The sequence below is a fragment of the Salvelinus alpinus genome, chromosome 30, assembly GCF_045679555.1.
Source record: "Salvelinus alpinus chromosome 30, SLU_Salpinus.1, whole genome shotgun sequence".
Lineage (NCBI taxonomy): Eukaryota > Metazoa > Chordata > Actinopteri > Salmoniformes > Salmonidae > Salvelinus > Salvelinus alpinus.
Genome location: NC_092115.1, coordinates 9,093,453 through 9,117,474, shown reverse-complemented (window position 1 = coordinate 9,117,474; position 24,022 = coordinate 9,093,453). Strand labels below are relative to the sequence as shown.

General features: G+C 45.9%; 1 protein-coding gene and 1 long non-coding RNA gene across 4 annotated transcripts in view; one reads left to right on the top strand and one right to left on the bottom strand.

Annotated features, from left to right (window-relative positions):
* LOC139559667 (activated CDC42 kinase 1-like) overlaps nucleotides 1–24,022 on the top strand; it is a 115,900-nt gene that overhangs the window by 35,968 nt on the left and 55,910 nt on the right. The window contains exon 1 of one of the 3 annotated variants that reach the window (XM_071375865.1): nucleotides 23,564–23,812. The exons of the other annotated variants lie outside the window; for them this stretch is intronic. Within the exon in view, the coding sequence (XP_071231966.1) occupies nucleotides 23,738–23,812 (75 nt within the window). The 5' untranslated portion in view covers nucleotides 23,564–23,737. Of the gene's footprint in view, nucleotides 1–23,563; nucleotides 23,813–24,022 lie in introns of those variants that run through there. 3 annotated transcript variants of the gene reach the window in all.
* Nucleotides 21,971–23,013, bottom strand: LOC139559669 (uncharacterized). The gene is made up of 2 exons (XR_011671803.1): nucleotides 22,874–23,013; nucleotides 21,971–22,741 (listed from the first exon to the last, which is right to left on the bottom strand). It is a non-coding gene; the product is annotated as an uncharacterized lncRNA (long non-coding RNA).

Sequence of the window (24,022 nt, the reverse complement as noted above, 5' to 3'; positions counted from 1 at the left end):
AATTTTCTATAGGATTGAGGTCAGGGCTTTGTGATGGCCACTCCAATACCTTGACTTTGTTATCCTTAAGTCATTTTGCCACAACTTTGGAAGTATGCTTGGGGTCATTGTCCATTTGGAAGACCCATTTGCGACCAAGCTTTAATTTCCTGACTGATGTCTTGAGATGTTACTTCAATATATCCACATAATTTTCCTACCTCATGATGCCATCTATTTTATGAAGTGCACCAGTCCCTCCTGCAGCAGAGCACCCCCACAACATGATGCTACCACCCCCGTGCTTAACGGTTGGGATGGTGTTCTTCAGCTTGCAAGCCTCCCCCTTTTTCCTCCAAACATAACGATGGTCATTATGGCTAAACAGTTCTATTTTTGTTTCATCAGACCAGAGGACATTTCTCCAAAGAGTATGATCTTTGTCCCCATGTGCATTTGCAAACTGTAGTCTGGCTTTTTTATGGCGGTTTTGGAGCAGTGGCTTCTTCCTTGCCGAGCGGCCTTTCAGGTTATGTCGATATAGGACTCGTTTTACTGTGGCTATAGATACTTTTGTACCTGTTTCCTCCAACATCTTCACAAGGTCTTTTGCTGTTGTTCTGGGATTGATTTGCACTTTTCGCACCAAAGTACGTTCATCTCTAGGAGACAGAACGCGTCTCCTTCCTGAGCGTTATGACGGCTGTGTGGTCCCATGGTGTTTATGCTTGAGTACTATTGTTTGTACAGATGAATGTGGTACCTTTAGGCGTTTTGGAAATTGCTCCCAAGGATGAACCAGATTTGTGAAGGTCTACAATTTTTTTTTCTGAGGTCTTGGCTGATTTCTTTAGATTTTCCCATGATGTCAAGCAAAAAGGCACTGAGTTTGAAGGTAGGCCTTTAAATACATCCACAGGTACACATCCAATTTACTCAAATGATGTCAATTAGCCTATCAGAAGCTTCTAAAGCCATGATGTCAGTTTCTGGAATTTTCCAAGCTATTTAAAGGTACAGTCAACGTAGTATATGTGTAACGGAATTCCTCCTCCTCTTCGTATGAAGAGTAGTAGTGATTCGACCAAGGCGCAGCGTTGTGATATGACATAATGAATTTATTTACAAGCGACGAACACTGACATGAACTATACTTGAAATAATCAAAATAACAAACGACGTAGACGAAACCTGAACATGGAACTTACATAAAGACACGAAAGAACTCACGAACAGGAATAGACTACATAAAACGAACAAACCGAAAACAGCCCCGTGTGGTGCACAGACACAGACACGGAAGACAATCACCCACAAACAAACAGTGTGAAACAGCCAACCTATATATGGTTCTCAATCAGAGGAAAACGTCAAACACCTGTCTCTGATTGAGAACCATATAAGGCTAATTACAAGTGACCTAAACAATGAAACACAAAACATATAATGCCCACCCCAACTCACGCCCTGACCCTCTAAACATATACAAAAATAACATAAAATAGGTCAGGAACGTGACATAACCCCCCCCTCAAGGTGGGTACTCCGGACGCACTACCAAAAGTCTAGGGGAGGGTCTGGGTGGGCATCTGACCACGGTGGTGGCTCAGGCTCTGGGCGTGGTTCCCATCCCCTCTTAGTCACTACCCGCTTTCGTAGCCTCCCCAAAATGACCACCCTCCATATAACCCCACCTAAATTAAGGGGCATCACCAGGATGAGGGGCAACACCAGAATGGGGGGCACCACCAGACTGGCTGGCGGATCCTGGCTGGCGGAAGGTTCTGGCGGATCCTGGCTGGCTGGCAGGTCCTGGCTGGCTGGCTCTGGCGGATCCTGGCTGGCTGGCTCTGGCGGATCCTGGCTGGCGGAAGGTTCTGGCGGATCCTGGCTGGATGACGGCTCTGGCTGGTCATGGCTGGATGACGGCTCTGGACGCTCATGGCTGGCTGACGGCTCTGGACGCTCATGGCTGGCTGACGGCTCTGGACGCTCATGGCTGGCTGACGGCTCTGGACGCTCATGGCTGGCTGACGGCTCTGGACGCTCATGGCTCACTGGCGGTTCTGGACGCTCATGGCTCACTGGCGGTTCTGGACGCTCATGGCTCACTGGCGGTTCTGGACGCTCATGGCTCACTGGCGGCTCTGGCAGATCCTGTCTGGTTGGCGGCTCTGGCAGATCCTGTCTGGTTGGCGGCTCTGGCAGATCCTGTCTGGTTGGCGGCTCTGGCAGATCCTGTCTGGTTGGCGGCTCTGGCAGATCCTGTCTGGTTGGCGGCTCTGGCAGATCCTGTCTGGTTGGCGGCTCTGGCAGATCCTGTCTAGTTGGCGGCTCTGGCAGATCCTGTCTAGTTGGCGGCTCTGGCAGATCCTGTCTGGTTGGCGGCTCTGGCAGATCCTGTCTGACGAATGGCTCTAGCGGCTCCTGACTGACTATCGGCTCTGACGGCTCGGTACAGACGGGCGGCTCTAATGGCTCGGGGCAGACGGATGGCTCAGATGGCGCTGGGGAGACGGATGGCTCAGATGGCGCTGGGGAGACGGATGGCTCAGATGGCGCTGGGGAGACGGATGGCTCTGGCCGGATAAGGCGCACTGTAGACCTAGTGCGTGGTGCCGGAACTGGAGGCACCGGGCTAAGGACACGCACCTTCATGCTAGTGCGGGGAGCAGGGACAGGGCACACTGGACTCTCAAAACGTACTCTTTGCCTGGTGCGTGGTACCGGAACTGGAGGTACCGGGCTGAGGGCACGCACATCAGGACTAGTACGGGGAGAAGGAACAGTGTGTACAGGGCTCTGGAGACGCACAGGTGGCTTAGTGCGTGGTGCCGGAACTGGAGTCACCGAACTGGATACACGCACTACAGGGAGAGTGCGTGGAGGAGGAACAGGGCTCTGGAAACGCACTGGTGGCTTAGTGCGTGGTGCCGGAACTGGAGGCACCGAACTGGATACACGCACTACAGGGAGAGTGCGTGGAGGAGGAACAGGGCTCTGGAAACGCACTGGAAGCCTGGTGCGTGGTGTAGGCACTGTTGGTACTAGGCTGGGGCGGGGAGGTGGCGCCGGAAATACCGGACCGTGCAGGCGTACTGGCTCTCTTGAGCACTGAGCCTGCCCAACCTTACCTGGTTGAATGGTCCCCGTCGCCCTGCCAGTGCGGCGAGGTGGAATAGCCCGCACTGGGTTATGCAGGCGAACCGGGGACACCATGCGTAAGGCTGGTGCCATGTAAGCCGGCCCGAGGAGACGCACTGGGGACCAGACGCGTTGAGCCGGCTTCATGGCACCTGGCTCAATGCCCAATCTAGCCCTACCAGTGCGGGGAGGTGGAATAACCCGCACCGGGCTATGAACACGTACAGGAGACACCGTGCGCTCTACTGCGTAACACGGTGTCCACCCGTACTCCCGCTCTCCACGGTTAGCCTGGGAAGTGGGCGCAGGTCTCCTACCTGCCCTTGGCCCACTACCTCTTAGCCTCCCCCCAAGAAATGTTTGGGTAGTACTCACGGGCTTTTCGGGCTTCCGTGCTAGACGTGTCCCCTCATAACGCCGGTTCCTCTCTCCGGTTTCCTCCGCTCTCCGAGCTGCCTCCAGCTGTTCCCATGGGAGGCGATCCTTACCAGCCAGAATCTCCTCCCATGTGTAGCAACCCTTGCCGTCCAAAATATCCTCCCATGTCCATTCCTCCTTCTTGCGCTGTCCCTTCCTCCCGTTACACCGCTGCTTGATCTTTTGTTGGTGGGTGATTCTGTAACGGCGTTCTAGATCTTCCTCCTCCTCAGACGAGGAGAGGAGAGAAGGATCGGTGGACCAATACGCAGCGAGGTATGATATGACATAATGAATTTATTTACAAGCGACGAACACTGACACGAACTATACTTGAAATAATCAAAATAACAAACGACGTAGACGAAACCTGAACATGGTTCTCAATCAGAGGAAAACGTCAAACACCTGTCTCTGATTGAGAACCATATAAGGCTAATTACAAGTGACCTAAACAATGAAACACAAAACATATAATGCCCACCCCAACTCACGCCCTGACCCTCTAAACATATACAAAAATAACATAAAATAGGTCAGGAACGTGACAATATGTAAACTTCTGACCCACTGGAATTGTGATACAGTGAATTAATCGGCTTGTAAACAATTGTTGGAAAAATGACTTGTCATGCGCAATGTAAATGTCCTAACCGACTTGCCAAAACTATAGTTTGTTAACAAGAAATATGTGGAGTGGTTGAAAAACTAGTTTTAATGACTCCCACCTATGTGTATGTAAACGTCAGACTTCAACTGTACCTCTAGGGGTTCTACCCTATAATCTCTACTGGTTACACCTACCTCTAGGGTTTCAACGTGAGTAAAACATTTTAACCCTCGCAAGGCTGCAGGCCCAGACAGCATCTCCGGCCGCGTCCTCAGAGCATGCGCAGACCAGCTGGCTGGTGTGTTTACTGACATATTCAATCAATCCTTATCCCAGTCTGCTGTTCCCACATGCTTCAAGAGGGCCACCATTTTTCCTGTTCCCAAGAAAGCTAAGGTAAATGAGCTAAATGACTACCGCCCCGTAGCACTCTCTTCCGTCATCATGAAGTGCTTTGAGAGACTAGTCAAGGACCATATCACCTCCACCCTACCTGACACCCTAGACCCACTCCAATTTGCTTACCGCCCCAATAGGCCCACAGACGACGCAATTGCAATCACACTGCACACTGCCCTAACCCATCTGGACAAGAGAAATACCTATGTAAGAATGCTGTTCATCGATTACAGCTCAGCATTTAACACCATAGTACCCTCCAAACTCGTCATTAAGCTCGAGACCCTGGGTCTCGACCCCGCCCTGTGCAACTGGGTCCTGGACTTCCTGACGGGCCGCCCCCAGGTGGTGAGGGTAGGTAACAACATCTCCACCCCGCTGATCCTCAACACTGGGGCCCCACAAGGGTGCGTTCTGAGCCCTCTCCTGTACTCCCTGTTCACCCACGACTGCGTGGCCATGCACACCTCCAACTCAATCATCAAGTTTGCAGACGACACTACAGTGGTAGGCTTGATTATCAACAACGACGAGACGGCCTACAGGGAGGAGGTGAGGGCCCTCGGAGTGTGGTGTCAGGAAAATAACCTCACACTCAATGTCAACAAAACAAAGGAGATGATTGTGGACTTCAGGAAACAGCAGAGGGAGCACCCCCCTATCCACATTGACGGGACAGTAGTGGAGAGGGTGGAAAGTTTTAAGTTCCTCGGCGTACACATCACGGACAAACTGAAATGGTCCACCCACACAGACAGCGTGGTGAAGAAGGCGCAGCAGTGCCTCTTCAACCTCAGGAGGCTGAAGAAATTTGGCTTGTCACCAAAAACACTCAAACTTTTACAGATGCACAATCGAGAGCATCCTGTCGGGCTGTATCACCGCCTGGTACGGCAACTGCTCCGCCCACAACCGTAAGGCTCTCCAGAGGGTAGTGAGGTCTGCACAACGCATCACCGGGGGCAAACTACCTGCCCTCCATGACACCTACACCAACCGATGTCACAGGAAGGCCAAAAAGATCATCAAGAACAACAACCACCCGAGCCACTGCCTGTTCACCCCGCTATCATCCAGAAGGCGAGGTCAGTACAGGTGCATCAAAGCGGGGACCGAGAGACTGAAAAACAGCTTCTATCTCAAGGCCATCAGACTGTTAAACAGCCATCACTAACATTTAGTGGCCGCTGCCAACATACTGACTCAACTCCAGCCACTTTAATAATGGAAAAATGTATGTAATAAATGTATCACTAGCCACTTTAAACAATGCCACTAATGTTTACATACCCTACATTACTCATCTCAAATGTATATACTGTACTTCATACCATCTATTGCATCTTGCATATGCCGTTCGGCCATCACTCATTCATATATTTTTATGTACATATTCTTATTAATTCCTTTACACTTGTGTGTAAGGTAGTTGTGGTGAAATTGTTAGATTACTTGTTAGATATTACTGCATGGTCGGAATCCAGAAGCACAAGCATTTCGCTACTCTCGCATTAACATCTGCTAACCATGTGCATGCAACAAATAAAATTGGATTTGATTTCTACCCTATAATCTCTGCTGGTTGCAACTACCTCTAGGGGTTCTACCCTAACCTCTGCTGGTTGCACCTACCTCTAGGGGTTCTACCCTAATCTCTGCTGATTGCACCTACCTCTAGGGGTTCTACCCTATAATCTCTGCTGTTTGCACTTACCTCTAGGGGTTCTACCCTATAATCTCTGCTGGTTGCACCTACCTCTAGGGGTTCTACCCTATAATCTCTGCTGGTTGCACTTACCTCTAGGGGTTCTACCCTATAATCTCTGCTGGTTGCACCTACCTCTAGGGGTTCTACCCTATAATCTCTGCTGGTTGCACCTACCTCTAGGGGTTCTACCCTATAATCTCTGCTGGTTGCACTTACCTCTAGGGGTTCTACCCTATAATCTCTGCTGGTTGCACTTACCTCTAGGGGTTCTACCCTAATCTCTGCTAGTTGCACTTACCTCTAGGGGTTCTACCCTATAATCTCTGCTGGTTGCACCTACCTCTAGGGGTTCTACCCTATAACCTCTGCTGGTTGCACCTACCTCTAGGGGTTCTACCCTATAATCTCTGCTGGTTGCACCTACCTCTAGGGGTTCTACCCTAACCTCTGCTGGTTGCACCTACCTCTAGGTGCCTCTAGAGTAGAAATGACACATTGACACTTTGGCAGTATCACTTTGACAGTATCATTTTGGCAGTATCACTTTGACAGTATCACTTTGACAGTATCACTTTGACAGTATCATTTTGGCAGTATCATTTTGGCAGTATCACTTTGACAGTATCACTTTGACAGTATCATTTTGGCAGTATCACTTTGACAGTATCACTTTGATAGTATCACTTTGACAGTATCACTTTGACAGTATCACTTTGGCAGTATCACTTTGGCAGTATCACTTTGACAGTATCACTTTGACAGTATCACTTTGACAACATAGTTTTGACAGTATCACTTTGTATCACCTCATTTTCTCTACCAGTATTACCATCAGTACTACCTCATTTTCTCTCCCAGTATTACCATCAGTACTACCTCCCTTTCTCTCCCAGTATTACCATCAGTACTACCTCCCTTTCTCTCCCAGTATTACCATCAGTACTACCTCCCTTTCTCTCCCAGTATTACCATCAGTACTACCTCCCTTTCTCTCCCAGTATTACCATCAGTACTACCTCCCTTTCTCTACCAGTATTACCATCAGTACTACCTCCCTTTCTCTACCAGTATTACCATCAGTACTACCTCCCTTTCTCTACCAGTATTACCATCAGTACTACCTCCCTTTCTCTACCAGTATTACCATCAGTACTACCTCCCTTTCTCTCCCAGTATTACCATCAGTACTACCTCCCTTTCTCTCCCAGTATTACCATCAGTACTACCTCCCTTTCTCTACCAGTATTACCATCAGTACTACCTCCCTTTCTCTCCCAGTATTACCATCAGTACTACCTCCCTTTCTCTCCCAGTATTACCGTCAGTACTACCTCCCTTTCTCTACCAGTATTACCATCAGTACTACCTCCCTTTCTCTCCCAGTATTACCATCAGTACTACCTCCCTTTCTCTACCAGTATTACCGTCAGTACTACCTCCCTTTCTCTACCAGTATTACCATCAGTACTACCTCCCTTTCTCTACCAGTATTACCATCAGTACTACCTCCCTTTCTCTCCCAGTATTACCATCAGTACTACCTCCCTTTCTCTACCAGTATTACCGTCAGTACTACCTCCCTTTCTCTCCCAGTATTACCATCAGTACTACCTCCCTTTCTCTACCAGTATTACCATCAGTACTACCTCCCTTTCTCTACCAGTATTACCATCAGTACTACCTCCCTTTCTCTCCCAGTATTACCATCAGTACTACCTCCCTTTCTCTACCAGTATTACCATCAGTACTACCTCCCTTTCTCTCCCAGTATTACCATCAGTACTACCTCCCTTTCTCTACCAGTATTACCATCAGTACTACCTCCCTTTCTCTCCCAGTATTACCATCAGTACTACTTCCCTTTCTCTACCAGTATTACCATCAGTACTACCTCCCTTTCTCTACCAGTATTACCATCAGTACTACCTCCCTTTCTCTACCAGTATTACCATCAGTACTACCTCCCTTTCTCTACCAGTATTACCATCAGTACTACCTCCCTTTCTCTACCAGTATTACCATCAGTACTACCTCCCTTTCTCTACCAGTATTACCATCAGTACTACCTCCCTTTCTCTACCAGTATTACCATCAGTACTACCTCCCTTTCTCTACCAGTATTACCATCAGTACTACCTCCCTTTCTCTCCCAGTATTACCATCAGTACTACTTCCCTTTCTCTACCAGTATTACCATCAGTACTACCTCCCTTTCTCTACCAGTATTACCATCAGTACTACCTCCCTTTCTCTACCAGTATTACCATCAGTACTACCTCCCTTTCTCTACCAGTATTACCATCAGTACTACCTCCCTTTCTCTACCAGTATTACCATCAGTACTACTTCCCTTTCTCTACCAGTATTACCATCAGTACTACCTCCCTTTCTCTCCCAGTATTACCATCAGTACTACCTCCCTTTCTCTCCCAGTATTACCATCAGTACTACCTCCCTTTCTCTACCAGTATTACCATCAGTACTACCTCCCTTTCTCTCCCAGTATTACCATCAGTACTACCTCCCTTTCTCTCCCAGTATTACCATCAGTACTACCTCCCTTTCTCTCCCAGTATTACCATCAGTACTACCTCCCTTTCTCTACCAGTATTACCATCAGTACTACCTCCCTTTCTCTCCCAGTATTACCATCAGTACTACCTCCCTTTCTCTCCCAGTATTACCGTCAGTACTACCTCCCTTTCTCTACCAGTATTACCATCAGTACTACCTCCCTTTCTCTCCCAGTATTACCATCAGTACTACCTCCCTTTCTCTACCAGTATTACCGTCAGTACTACCTCCCTTTCTCTACCAGTATTACCATCAGTACTACCTCCCTTTCTCTCCCAGTACTACCATCAGTACTACCTCCCTTTCTCTCCCAGTATTACCATCAGTACTACCTCCCTTTCTCTACCAGTATTACCGTCAGTACTACCTCCCTTTCTCTACCAGTATTACCATCAGTACTACCTCCCTTTCTCTCCCAGTATTACCATCAGTACTACCTCCCTTTCTCTACCAGTATTACCGTCAGTACTACCTCCCTTTCTCTACCAGTATTACCGTCAGTACTACCTCCCTTTCTCTACCAGTATTACCGTCAGTACTACCTCCCTTTCTCTACCAGTATTACCGTCAGTACTACCTCCCTTTCTCTACCAGTATTACCATCAGTACTACCTCCCTTTCTCTCCCAGTATTACCATCAGTACTACCTCCCTTTCTCTACCAGTATTACCGTCAGTACTACCTCCCTTTCTCTACCAGTATTACCATCAGTACTACCTCCCTTTCTCTCCCAGTATTACCATCAGTACTACCTCCCTTTCTCTACCAGTATTACCGTCAGTACTACCTCCCTTTCTCTACCAGTATTACCATCAGTACTACCTCCCTTTCTCTCCCAGTATTACCATCAGTACTACCTCCCTTTCTCTACCAGTATTACCGTCAGTACTACCTCCCTTTCTCTACCAGTATTACCATCAGTACTACCTCCCTTTCTCTACCAGTATTACCATCAGTACTACCTCCCTTTCTCTACCAGTATTACCATCAGTACTACCTCCCTTTCTCTACCAGTATTACCATCAGTACTACCTCCCTTTCTCTACCAGTATTACCATCAGTACTACCTCCCTTTCTCTACCAGTATTACCATCAGTACTACCTCCCTTTCTCTCCCAGTATTACCATCAGTACTACCTCCCTTTCTCTCCCAGTATTACCATCAGTACTACCTCCCTTTCTCTCCCAGTATTACCATCAGTACTACCTCCCTTTCTCTACCAGTATTACCATCAGTACTACCTCCCTTTCTCTACCAGTATTACCATCAGTACTACCTCCCTTTCTCTCCCAGTATTACCATCAGTACTACCTCCCTTTCTCTAGCAGTATTACCATCAGTACTACCTCCCTTTCTCTCCCAGTATTACCATCAGTACTACCTCCCTTTCTCTACCAGTATTACCGTCAGTACTACCTCCCTTTCTCTCCCAGTATTACCATCAGTACTACCTCCCTTTCTCTACCAGTATTACCATCAGTACTACCTCCCTTTCTCTACCAGTATTACCATCAGTACTACCTCCCTTTCTCTACCAGTATTACCATCAGTACTACCTCCCTTTCTCTCCCAGTATTACCATCAGTACTACCTCCCTTTCTCTACCAGTATTACCGTCAGTACTACCTCCCTTTCTCTCCCAGTATTACCATCAGTACTACCTCCCTTTCTCTACCAGTATTACCATCAGTACTACCTCCCTTTCTCTACCAGTATTACCATCAGTACTACCTCCCTTTCTCCCCCAGTATTACCATCAGTACTACCTCCCTTTCTCTACCAGTATTACCATCAGTACTACCTCCCTTTCTCTACCAGTATTACCATCAGTACTACCTCCCTTTCTCTCCCAGTATTACCATCAGTACTACCTCCCTTTCTCTCCCAGTATTACCATCAGTACTACCTCCCTTTCTCTCCCAGTATTACCATCAGTACTACCTCCCTTTCTCTCCCAGTATTACCATCAGTACTACCTCCCTTTCTCTACCAGTATTACCGTCAGTACTACCTCCCTTTCTCTACCAGTATTACCATCAGTACTACCTCCCTTTCTCTACCAGTATTACCATCAGTACTACCTCCCTTTCTCTACCAGTATTACCATCAGTACTACCTCCCTTTCTCTACCAGTATTACCATCAGTACTACCTCCCTTTCTCTACCAGTATTACCATCAGTACTACCTCCCTTTCTCTACCAGTATTACCATCAGTACTACCTCCCTTTCTCTACCAGTATTACCGTCAGTACTACCTCCCTTTCTCTCCCAGTATTACCGTCAGTACTACCTCCCTTTCTCTCCCAGTATTACCGTCAGTACTACCTCCCTTTCTCTCCCAGTATTACCATCAGTACTACCTCCCTTTCTCTACCAGTATTACCGTCAGTACTACCTCCCTTTCTCTACCAGTATTACCGTCAGTACTACCTCCCTTTCTCTCCCAGTATTACCATCAGTACTACCTCCCTTTCTCTACCAGTATTACCATCAGTACTACCTCCCTTTCTCTACCAGTATTACCATCAGTACTACCTCCCTTTCTCTACCAGTATTACCATCAGTACTACCTCCCTTTCTCTACCAGTATTACCGTCAGTACTACCTCCCTTTCTCTACCAGTATTACCATCAGTACTACCTCCCTTTCTCTACCAGTATTACCATCAGTACTACCTCCCTTTCTCTACCAGTATTACCATCAGTACTACCTCCCTTTCTCTACCAGTATTACCATCAGTACTACCTCCCTTTCTCTCCCAGTATTACCATCAGTACTACCTCCCTTTCTCTCCCAGTATTACCATCAGTACTACCTCCCTTTCTCTCCCAGTATTACCATCAGTACTACCTCCCTTTCTCTACCAGTATTACCATCAGTACTACCTCCCTTTCTCTCCCAGTATTACCATCAGTACTACCTCCCTTTCTCTCCCAGTATTACCATCAGTACTACCTCCCTTTCTCTCCCAGTATTACCATCAGTACTACCTCCCTTTCTCTACCAGTATTACCATCAGTACTACCTCCCTTTCTCTCCCAGTATTACCATCAGTACTACCTCCCTTTCTCTCCCAGTATTACCATCAGTACTACCTCCCTTTCTCTCCCAGTATTACCGTCAGTACTACCTCCCTTTCTCTCCCAGTATTACCATCAGTACTACCTCCCTTTCTCTACCAGTATTACCATCAGTACTACCTCCCTTTCTCTCCCAGTATTACCATCAGTACTACCTCCCTTTCTCTCCCAGTATTACCATCAGTACTACCTCCCTTTCTCTCCCAGTATTACCATCAGTACTACCTCCCTTTCTCTCCCAGTATTACCATCAGTACTACCTCATTTTCTCTACCAGTATTACCATCAGTACTACCTCCCTTTCTCTCCCAGTATTACCATCAGTACTACCTCCCTTTCTCTCCCAGTATTACCGTCAGTACTACCTCCCTTTCTCTCCCAGTATTACCGTCAGTACTACCTCCCTTTCTCTCCCAGTATTACCGTCAGTACTACCTCCCTTTCTCTCCCAGTATTACCGTCAGTACTACCTCCCTTTCTCTACCAGTATTACCATCAGTACTACCTCCCTTTCTCTCCCAGTATTACCATCAGTACTACCTCCCTTTCTCTCCCAGTATTACCATCAGTACTACCTCCCTTTCTCTCCCAGTATTACCGTCAGTACTACCTCCCTTTCTCTCCCAGTATTACCATCAGTACTACCTCCCTTTCTCTACCAGTATTACCATCAGTACTACCTCCCTTTCTCTCCCAGTATTACCATCAGTACTACCTCCCTTTCTCTCCCAGTATTACCGTCAGTACTACCTCCCTTTCTCTACCAGTATTACCATCAGTACTACCTCCCTTTCTCTCCCAGTATTACCATCAGTACTACCTCCCTTTCTCTCCCAGTATTACCATCAGTACTACCTCCCTTTCTCTCCCAGTATTACCATCAGTACTACCTCCCTTTCTCTCCCAGTATTACCGTCAGTACTACCTCCCTTTCTCTACCACTATTACCGTCAGTACTACCTCCCTTTCTCTACCACTATTACCGTCAGTACTACCTCCCTTTCTCTCCCAGTATTACCATCAGTACTACCTCCCTTTCTCTCCCAGTATTACCATCAGTACTACCTCCCTTTCTCTCCCAGTATTACCATCAGTACTACCTCCCTTTCTCTCCCAGTATTACCATCAGTACTACCTCCCTTTCTCTACCAGTATTACCATCAGTACTACCTCCCTTTCTCTCCCAGTATTACCATCAGTACTACCTCCCTTTCTCTCCCACTATGTCCGTCAGTACTACCTCCCTTTCTCTACCAGTATTACCATCAGTACTACCTCCCTTTCTCTCCCACTATGTCCGTCAGTACTACCTCCCTTTCTCTCCCAGTATTACCATCAGTACTACCTCCCTTTCTCTCCCAGTATTACCATCAGTACTACCTCCCTTTCTCTCCCAGTATTACCATCAGTACTACCTCCCTTTCTCTCCCAGTATTACCATCAGTACTACCTCCCTTTCTCTACCAGTATTACCATCAGTACTACCTCCCTTTCTCTACCAGTATTACCATCAGTACTACCTCCCTTTCTCTACCAGTATTACCATCAGTACTACCTCCCTTTCTCTCCCAGTATTACCATCAGTACTACCTCCCTTTCTCTCCCAGTATTACCATCAGTACTACCTCCCTTTCTCTCCCAGTATTACCATCAGTACTACCTCCCTTTCTCTCCCAGTATTACCATCAGTACTACCTCCCTTTCTCTACCAGTATTACCATCAGTACTACCTCCCTTTCTCTCCCAGTATTACCATCAGTACTACCTCCCTTTCTCTCCCAGTATTACCATCAGTACTACCTCCCTTTCTCTCCCAGTATTACCATCAGTACTACTTCCCTTTCTCTACCAGTATTACCGTCAGTACTACTTCCCTTTCTCTACCACTATTACCATCAGTACTACCTCCCTTTCTCTACCAGTATTACCATCAGTACTACCTCCCTTTCTCTCCCAGTATTACCATCAGTACTACTTCCCTTTCTCTACCACTATTACCATCAGTACTACCTCCCTTTCTCTCCCAGTATTACCATCAGTACTACCTCCCTTTCTCTTCCACTATGTCCGTCAGTACTACCTCCCTTTCTCTCCCAGTATTACCGTCAGTACTACCTCCCTTTCTCTATCAGTATTACCATCAGTACTACCTCCCTTTCTCTCCCAGTATTACCGTCAGTACTACTTCCCTTTCTCTACCACTATGTCCATCAGTACTACCTCCCTTTCTCTCCCAGTATTACCGTCAGTACTACTTCCCTTTCTCTACCACTATGTCCGTCAGTACTACCTCCCTTTCTCTCCCAGTATTACCATCAGTACTACCTCCCTTTCTCTCCCAGTATTACCGTCAGTACTACCTCCCTTTCTCTACCACTATGTCCGTCAGTACTACCTCCCTTTCTCTCCCACTATTACCATCAGTACTACCTCCCTTTCTCTCCCACTATGTCCGTCAGTACTACTTCCCTTTCTCTACCACTATGTCCATCAGTACTACCTCCCTTTCTCTACCAGTATTACCGTCAGTACTACCTCCCTTTCTCTCCCACTATGTCCGTCAGTACTACCTCCCTTTCTCTCCCACTATTACCATCAGTACTACCTCCCTTTCTCTCCCACTATGTCCGTCAGTACTACTTCCCTTTCTCTACCACTATGTCCATCAGTACTACCTCCCTTTCTCTACCAGTATTACCGTCAGTACTACCTCCCTTTCTCTACCAGTATGTCCATCAGTACTACTTCCCTTTCTCTCCCACTATGTCCGTCAGTACTACTTCCTTTCTCTACCACTATTACCATCAGTACTACCTCCCTTTCTCTCCCACTATTACCATCAGTACTACCTCCCTTTCTCTCCCACTATTACCATCAGTACTACCTCCCTTTCTCTCCCAGTATGTCCGTCAGTACTACTTCCCTTTCTCTCCCACTATTACCATCAGTACTACCTCCCTTTCTCTCCCAGTATTACCATCAGTACTACCTCCCTTTCTCTCCCAGTATTACCTTCAGTACTACCTCCCTTTCTCTCCCAGTATTACCATCAGTACTACCTCCCTTTCTCTCCCACTATGTCCGTCAGTACTACCTCCCTTTCTCTCCCAGTATTACCATCAGTACTACCTCCCTTTCTCTCCCACTATTACCATCAGTACTACCTCCCTTTCTCTCCCACTATGTCCGTCAGTACTACCTCCCTTTCTCTCCCAGTATTACCATCAGTACTACCTCCCTTTCTCTCCCACTATTACCATCAGTACTACTTCCCTTTCTCTCCCACTATTACCATCAGTACTACCTCCCTTTCTCTCCCAGTATGTCCGTCAGTACTACTTCCCTTTCTCTCCCACTATTACCATCAGTACTACCTCCCTTTCTCTCCCAGTATGTCCGTCAGTACTACTTCCCTTTCTCTCCCACTATTACCATCAGTACTACCTCCCTTTCTCTCCCAGTATTACCATCAGTACTACCTCCCTTTCTCTCCCACTATGTCCGTCAGTACTACCTCCCTTTCTCTCCCACTATGTCCGTCAGTACTACCTCCCTTTCTCTCCCAGTATTACCATCAGTACTACCTCCCTTTCTCTCCCAGTATTACCATCAGTACTACCTCCCTTTCTCTCCCACTATGTCCGTCAGTACTACCTCCCTTTCTCTCCCACTATGTCCGTCAGTACTACCTCCCTTTCTCTCCCACTATGTCCGTCAGTACTACCTCCCTTTCTCTACCAGTACTACCGTCAGTACTACCTCATTTTCTCTATCAGTAACCATCAGTACTACCTCCCTTTCTCTCCCACTATGTCCGTCAATACTACCTCCCTTTCTCTCCCAGTATTACCATCAGGACTACCTCCCTTTCTCTCCCACTATGTCCGTCAGTACTACCTCCCTTTCTCTTCCGAGAAAGCTAGTTTTCTTTGTAAACCGCAATGACCTGTGTCTTTAGCCTAGTTAGCTTGTGTTAACAATCCATAATGTGATTCATATAGTAGACTGTCTTGTGGTCTCAACCTCAAGGATGAAGTCATCCACTAAGTCAACAGCAGTTCATCTTTGACTGGAAGAGGTGACACACACACACACACACACACACAGATCATTTCTTCAGTGGTTACTGTAATTGGTGTAGATCAGATATTGGCAACTGGTGGATATTCGATTTTTTTAGGAACTCAGTCGGGGTCTTAACTTACTGTTACGAGATAGAATAGTAGAGTGCAATTTCGAAATGTTGGTTGTGCATCAGCAGTTTTTTATCTTGTTCTGTCAGTCAATTAGCCCAGTCAGCTAACATTGTGGATATTCGATTTTTTTAGGAACTCAGTCGGGGTCTTAACTTACTGTTACGAGATAGAATAGTAGAGTGCAATTTCGAAATGTTGGTTGTGCATCAGCAGTTTTTTATCTTGTTCTGTCAGTCAATTAGCCCAGTCAGCTAACATTGTGGATACGCAGACCCGCAAGAAACTGCAGCCCCTCATGATGATTTTTTTTTTTTTTGCCCACACCCCCATAAAAGTTGGCCATCCCTGGTGTAGATCAATGATTTATATATAGACTAGATGACTGACCGGGGCATTGTTTTGAAGCAATCTTGGTACTCTCCCAGCAACAAGACTAGATGACTGACGGGGGGGGGGGGTACTGTTTTAAAGCCATCTTGGTACTCTCCCAGCAACAAGACTAGATGACTGACGGGGGGGGGGGGGGGTACTGTTTTAAAGCCATCTTGGTACTCTCCCAGCAACAAGACTAGATGACTGACGGGGGGGGGGGGTACTGTTTTAAAGCCATCTTGGTACTCTCCCAGCAACAAGACTAGATGACTGACGGGGGGGGGGGGGTACTGTTTTAAAGCCATCTTGGTACTCTCCCAGCAACAAGACTAGATGACTGAGGGTGGACACAGTTTTAAAGCCATCTTGGTACTCTCCCACCAACAACAACAATAGATTTTGGGAGCTATAGAAAAGCATTTATTAATTCATACTTTGAAATTATTTTATGTGAGCTAAACATAAAAATTTAAAAGTATATTAAGTAATTCCTGAAAGTATAATTTTTGGAAAGTTCTAATGTTACTGCCCCAGTATTTTTTATTTATTAAATACATGTCGTTGAAATTGAAATAATTGAAATACTCCCAATATGGCCGACCGGTGGCTTCAAATCATCTCATTAGCCAATACAAGCACCAGAAATCCAGAGTTGATACACTGTGCATACTAAAGTATTTGGATACCCCTTCATATTAGTGTATTCGGCTATATCAAATGTTATTTGTCACATGCGGCGAATACAACAGGTGTAGACTTTACCGTGAAATGCTTACTTACAAGCCTTTAACCAACAATGCAGTTCAAGAAATAGAGTTAAGAAAATATTTACAAAATGAAAAGAAACACAATAAAATAACTATACAGGCAGTACCGGTACCGAGTCAAAGTGCGGGGGTACAGGTGAGATGAGGTCATTTGTACATGTAGGTATGGGTAAAATGACTATGCATAGATAATAAACAGTCAATTTAAATAGTCCAGGTGGCCATTTGATTCATTGTTCAGCAATCTTATGACGGCTTGGGGGTAGAAGCTGTTAAGGAGCCTTTTGGACCTAGACGAAGATAGTTTGTTGACGATATGGACACCAAGGAACTTAGTGCTCTCAAAGCTCATCAATATGGTGTTGAACGCTGAGCTGTAGTCAATGAACAGCATTCTCACATATGTGTTCCTTTTGTCCAGGTGGGAAAGGGTAGTGTGTAGTGCGGTTGAGATTGCGTCATCTGTGGATATGTTGGGGTGGTATGCGAATTAGGGTGGGTCTAGGGTGTCCGGGAAGATAGTGTTGATGTGAGCCATGATCAGCCTTTCAAAACACTTCATGGCTACCGACATGAGTGCTACGGAGGGGTTACCTTCACTTCCTTAGGCACAGGAATTACGGTGGTCTGCTTGAAACATGTAGGTATTACAGACTCGGTCAGGGAGATGTTGAAAATGTCAGCGAAAACACTTGCCAGTTGGTCCGCTCATGCTCTGAGTACACGTCCTCGTAATCCGTGTGAATCTTGTGAATGTTGATCTGTTTAAAGGTCTTGCTCACATCGGCTACGGAGAGCATGATCACACAGTCGTCCTGAACTGCTGGTGCTCTCATGCATGCCTCAGTGTTGCTTGCCTCAAAGCGAGTAAAAAAGGCATTTAGCTCATTTTTTAGGCTCGCGTCACTGGGAAGCTCACGGCTGGGTCCATAATAGTTTGCTAGCCCTGCACATCCGACGCGCGTCAGAGCCGGTGTAGTATGGTTCAAACTTAGTCCTGTATTGATACTTTGCCTGTTTGATGGTTCATCTGAGGGCATAGCGGAATTTCTTATACGCGTCCGGATTAGTGTCCCGCACCTTGAAAGCGGCAGCTCTAGCCTTTAGCTCAGTGGGGATGTTGCCTGTAATCCATGGCTTCTGTTTGGGATATTTTCGTACGGTCACTCTGGGTACAACGTCGATGAAGCTGGTGACTGAGGTGGTATACTCCTCAATTCCATTGGACGAATCCCAGAACATATTCCAGTCTGTGCTAGCAAAACAGTCCTGTAGCGTAGCATCCAAGTCATCTGACCACTTCCGTATTGAGCGAGTCACTGGTACTTCCTGCTTTAGTTTTTGCTTGTATGCAGGGATCGGGAGAATATAATTCTGTTCAGATTTGCCAAATGGATGGTGGGGGAGAGCTTTGTATGTGTCTCTGTATGTGGAGTAAAGGTGGTCTAGAGTTTCTTTTTTTTTTTCACTCTGGTTGCACATGTGACATGCTGGTAGAACTTAGGTCAAACGGATTTAAGTTTGCCTGCATTAACCTTGTCATATGTATCAAAACACGGGTGTGATCATTCTTCAGTGGTCCCTGTAGTGTACGATCAAACCGGTGTGATTAGAACGCTTATTTAGAATGTCCAGTTTCGGTATGATGCAACAATCAGCATTTGAGCTGGCCACAGTTTTTCCAGAAACATTTTGCACAAACACAGTCCTCACAAAGTTATGTCCAGAATGTGAGCAGTTTATTTTAGGATGCAATGTTCAGACATTCACATTAGAAGCTACAGCATAACAAAGTCATCCAAACCGGGAAAATGTTTTCTACATTTGTCCTAGCGCTAACTGACGAAAGATTTACGTAACACAAGCGGTCATATTTTTATAACTCTCGGCTGACAGAAACTACAATATGAATTAGCTAATAGCAATTACTATTATAATTAATCACATCACGGGTGAGCTCACCATTGATCAAAATAATTTAGTAAAACACTTTCTAGAAATCGAAAGTAATCCGACAATGGGTAGTTTCTGCGTACCGCCATGTTTGTTTTTTCACAGAAACCAAAGATAATAAGACGAGACAAGATGAGTTTGGTCTGTTTATAGTATGCATGTTGAAGGGGGTGTCGTCTACCATCGTTCACATCCCACCATTCACTTCCTTCCGGAAGTTCTAGAAAAATGAGTGAACCCTTACTCACCTCATTTTGTTATAAGATCTTTGGTCCGACAGACGATTACGTGACACCCAGAATGCATTGTATGTCAACAAACATGGCTCCACACATAGCTGGAATTAGCTTAGCTCATCATAATCAGTACAACTTTCAAAAAAGTATTTTACATACATAATATGTGCCCATTACAATCTACGCAAGAATCGGAATGCATGATGTTGAAAACATGTGAATAAAACAGTAAATATATAAATAATTACCACACAAAACATTTTCTGATAGTGATTTATTGATGCAAGTGGCGCGTGCCGGCAGTCAATCACGTAACCTCCCACTCTGAGACATTCAGTGTTGTTGTTCATCTATGTAGCTAGTGAGATAAGCTGTAGCATTAACAATGTCTTTCAAAAGGAGACAACTCACAAATGCGGAAATTATGGAAACTAATTTTTTTTTCCTGGCTGAACAACGACACAGATAGTATACAGTTAGCTGGTGTGCGATGTCTAATATTAAGGAAGTCTCAAGGTATTGCTCGCCTGAGGTAGAGTACCTCATGATAAGCTGTAGACCACACTATCTACCAAGAGTTTTCATCTATATTTTTCGTAGCCGTCTATTTACCACCACAAACCGATGCTGGCACTAAGAGCGCACTCAACCAACTCTATAAGGCCATAAGCAAACAAGAAAATGCTCATCCAGAAGCGGTGCTCCTAGTGGCCGGGAACTTTAACCTTTTCATACGTGAGTTCCAAATATCTCTAACGATCGCCCCCAGCGTGAACTTTTTTTATGCACGTGATGTTTATTTATTTTTATTTTTCATTGAATATTTGAAACATACAATATACTTGCAGTGAAGCCGGTCAACAACTACATCAAACCAGTCATCCAACAGACTCCCATTCAGAGCGACGCACAGAAGCATCCAGGGTCAATGCCCTGCTCAAGGGCATGTTGAACCCAAACCCTCCAAGATCCCCCCCCACAGTTCCCCAATAGCTGTCCCTCAACCATTCGAGACCCCTCCCACAGTCCCCCCCCAAGAATAAAAATTAAAAATACAATTAATTCCATTTCCCACCCCCTAGAACCCCCCCAATGCACCAACAACCAAGATAATGAACTAAAGAGAAAAAAGGAAAAGACAGAAGAAAACAGCAAACAACAATGCAAAAAAATAATAAAACATTTAAAACAAAGGACATCAAGGACAACTGAAATCATAACAGCAATGCCAACTGTATATGTTTGTGTGCATGTCTGGCACTATTACATGTATGTGTGTGTTCTTGTATGTGCTTATTTGATTGAGAGTGTGTGTGTATATGCATGTGTACAAACATTATCCTCAGGCAAACCGGCATTAGCTGTAAAAACACTGCCCCTCTGTCATTCAAACATACTTTTTATGTTTTATTATGATTTTATTTTTTTACTTTTATCTTTGACCATCATTCTTTTACTTTTATCTTTGACCATCATTCTATCTCTCCACGCCCACTTGTCTCCAATTCCACATCCCAACCCTCAGCTTCCCTCAGCCCATCCCATCTATCTCTCTGCTGGCCACCCTCTTCGGGTTTCTACGCAACACATATCTTTCAACTATGTTGTGATGTTAAACTACAATTTCGATCTATCTAATCGAATAGAATCCACAGATTGCGTGTTGAAGATAAATACTTTTACTAAGAGTATTAGTATATTAGTATTTTACTGACCCGGTCTCTCCAGATCTCCTAACAGTATATGGTCTATGGTAAATTTTAGATCAATGCTATGCATTTTCAGCCATTCCTGAACCTGAGACCAGAAACAGGCTACCTGAAGGCAATACCAAAATAAATTTTCTATTGATTCTGTATCCTCACAACAAAATCTGCAGAGCTTCGATGATTTTATGCACCAAATATTCAACATTTTGTTGGTGGAATTCTATCTAATAATTTTAGCTGAAAAGCACAAAGTCTTGAATCTTGCGTTGTTTAATATATCAACTCATACCATGGAATCGTTACGTCAAAAATCTCTTCCCAACATTCAGGAATGCATTCCCTATTCCAAAATGTGATTGTTACGCAACAGAACATTTAATCTGAGCTGCCCTCACACTGAATTCAGCTGCGAGAGGGGGAGGGCGCTAGACTACCACATCAGGACACTGCAGGGACAGGACAACAAAGCCTCTCGTTCAGGAAAAGGTCAAAGAAGGAGAGGAAGTTACAAAGTAAGAGGTGAAGAGTCGGCAGGTTGTCGTTCTAAACTGTGTGTCTTTAGCCTTCATTCTGGACCTGGTTGGACCTGCTGTCTTTACCTTGACAAACAACTTGTGGAATAAATTCTTGTTTGTTATTTTTAAGTTGTAATTGATTATATATCGACCCCTAGATCCTACATGAAGGGGTTGATTTTATATTGGGGCATTCCTCTAGTCCCAAGTCTGTAACACTGTGTTGTGTGAATCGTTTCTCCTAGATTTGTTCTTAAACAGACAAAGCCCCAAGCACCATTAAATGGTAGGGAAATCAATGAATCATCGTCATTTGCCCAAGAATTTTATTTTATTTGTATCACAAGAAAACGCAACAGCAATAATAAGTCAAAGGTTAAAGGAGCAGAGGACACTTCCATGTAGGTGACTGTGTGTGTACGTCCGTGTTGGTCTGTGCCCGCTGTGCAGGGCCAGGAGGGAACAGATTTAGCAGCGGAGGTGGAGAAGGGATGAGAGCATTAAGCCTGATCAGCGGGCTGCGAATAACAGGCCCCAGGAATGGGACTGCACTAGACCGGCCAAAACCATTGAGAGAGAGAGAGTTAACAACCACAGTGCTAGCTAGCTAGTTATTGAGATCAAGTGCTAATGCCTTGGTCAGTTCCATCGAGACCATGACTCTATTGTCAGGGTTAGATTGTGGAGAGAGAATCAGGAGGCCGGCAGATTAAACCGTTTCTGCCTCTCTTGTTCTGTCATTTTATTCGTTGGTTCTCTCTCTCTACTCCCCCCTTTCATCCAGATGTCAGCTCAGCTAGCCTCCAGATGCGGGGGGGGGCATCTCCCCCTCCCCTCCCATAGCAGAGTAGTGCTTTCTACACACACACGCACACGCACACCGCCCAGCGTGGCCGTGTTTTTCTCCCTCCTATATGGCAGGATTATTGCTCCTCATTAATTCCTGCCTCCCTGTCGGCCTCCTGCCACCTCATTGGCCGCTCCTCTCAGGACCACCGCTGACTGTAGATCCCCGTGGCGACGACCGGGGAGGGGGGGGGGTCCACTCTCGCCGTGGCAACTCATCAAATCGTCGACCAGCTGGAGCAAAACAAATGTATGGGGAGAAAAATAAGCGTTGTGAAGGAAAGCGACAACAACAACAAGGGATTAACCGTCGGCTCCAACTGAGCAATCAGGAAGTCTGTTTAAAACTGCACCAAAAAAACACACCCAGTTTCTCTCTCCCTCTCCTCAGTGCTAAGCTGCTGGTCAGAGTGGACAGCTGTTCAAAAACTAGGAGGATGGAGATGCATACAAAATGAAAAACAGCCCTTGGGACTCGGGTGAAAGACGCGTTCTACATCCTCTTGTTTTTCAATGCCTCCTTCCTGTATTTATTTTGAAGATGAGGCAATAAGGTAAGCCGGACATAGGGATGCTGTGGAAATAGAAAGACTGAGCGAGAGAGGGAGAACTAGTGCAGCATGCGTCAGCTCTGAGGCATTGACCAATGAACAAGCAGCGTGCAACAGAAAGAGAGAGGGAGACGGATGGTGACAGCCTGTGATGCGAGGAGGAACGCGAGAGAGCGAAGAGCAGGACTGGAAGGTCATTAGACGAGACGGAAATAAACGAGGATCCCTTTGACACTTCCTGTCTACAAGGTTATCCTCAACACCAATCAACAAAATAGCTGGACTCCTGCTGCATCCACATATAGGGGAAACCCTCCACAGAACCCGACTCAACCTGCCAACCAGCCAATACATTCCCAGAGGAAAAGCCTATGTCCATTGTGAAGAGGACAATCCTACCTTACGCTCCTGTCCTTCTTAGTGTACCTAACTCAAAAACTTGGTCACTTGTTATGGCTGGCTGACCACAACATCCCCTTTTTGAATGAAACCCAAGAACTGTCTACAGAAAAGAAGAATATCTTTGACTGCTACAACGAGGAATAGCCTGTCTGTTGCTCGCCAGAACATACTGGATTGGTGATTCTCAGCACAAGGTGGACCAGGAAACCACTGGACTGAGGCTATTGGAGAGATGACAGACTGACTGACAGACTGACTGACGGTGTTGGACTTTGCCATGGGAGAGACGGCTGACTACCAGCGGCTGGATGAGACATCGGACTACCAGCGGCTGCCCAGCGTTGACGAGGAGGTAGTTCACGTCACACCCACACCGATCATAGAGCGATGGTCACTGTGTTTTATGACAGCACTGCTGCCTAACTACTCATCAGTAGAGAGATATGAGGCCTTCATTATGACATGGCAGGAAGTGTGTGTGTGTGTGTGTTTTTCAAGTCCTGTATTCTATTATTTATGAGTCATTATTTAGATTGTAGGTGAAGAATTTCAAGTCGACTGA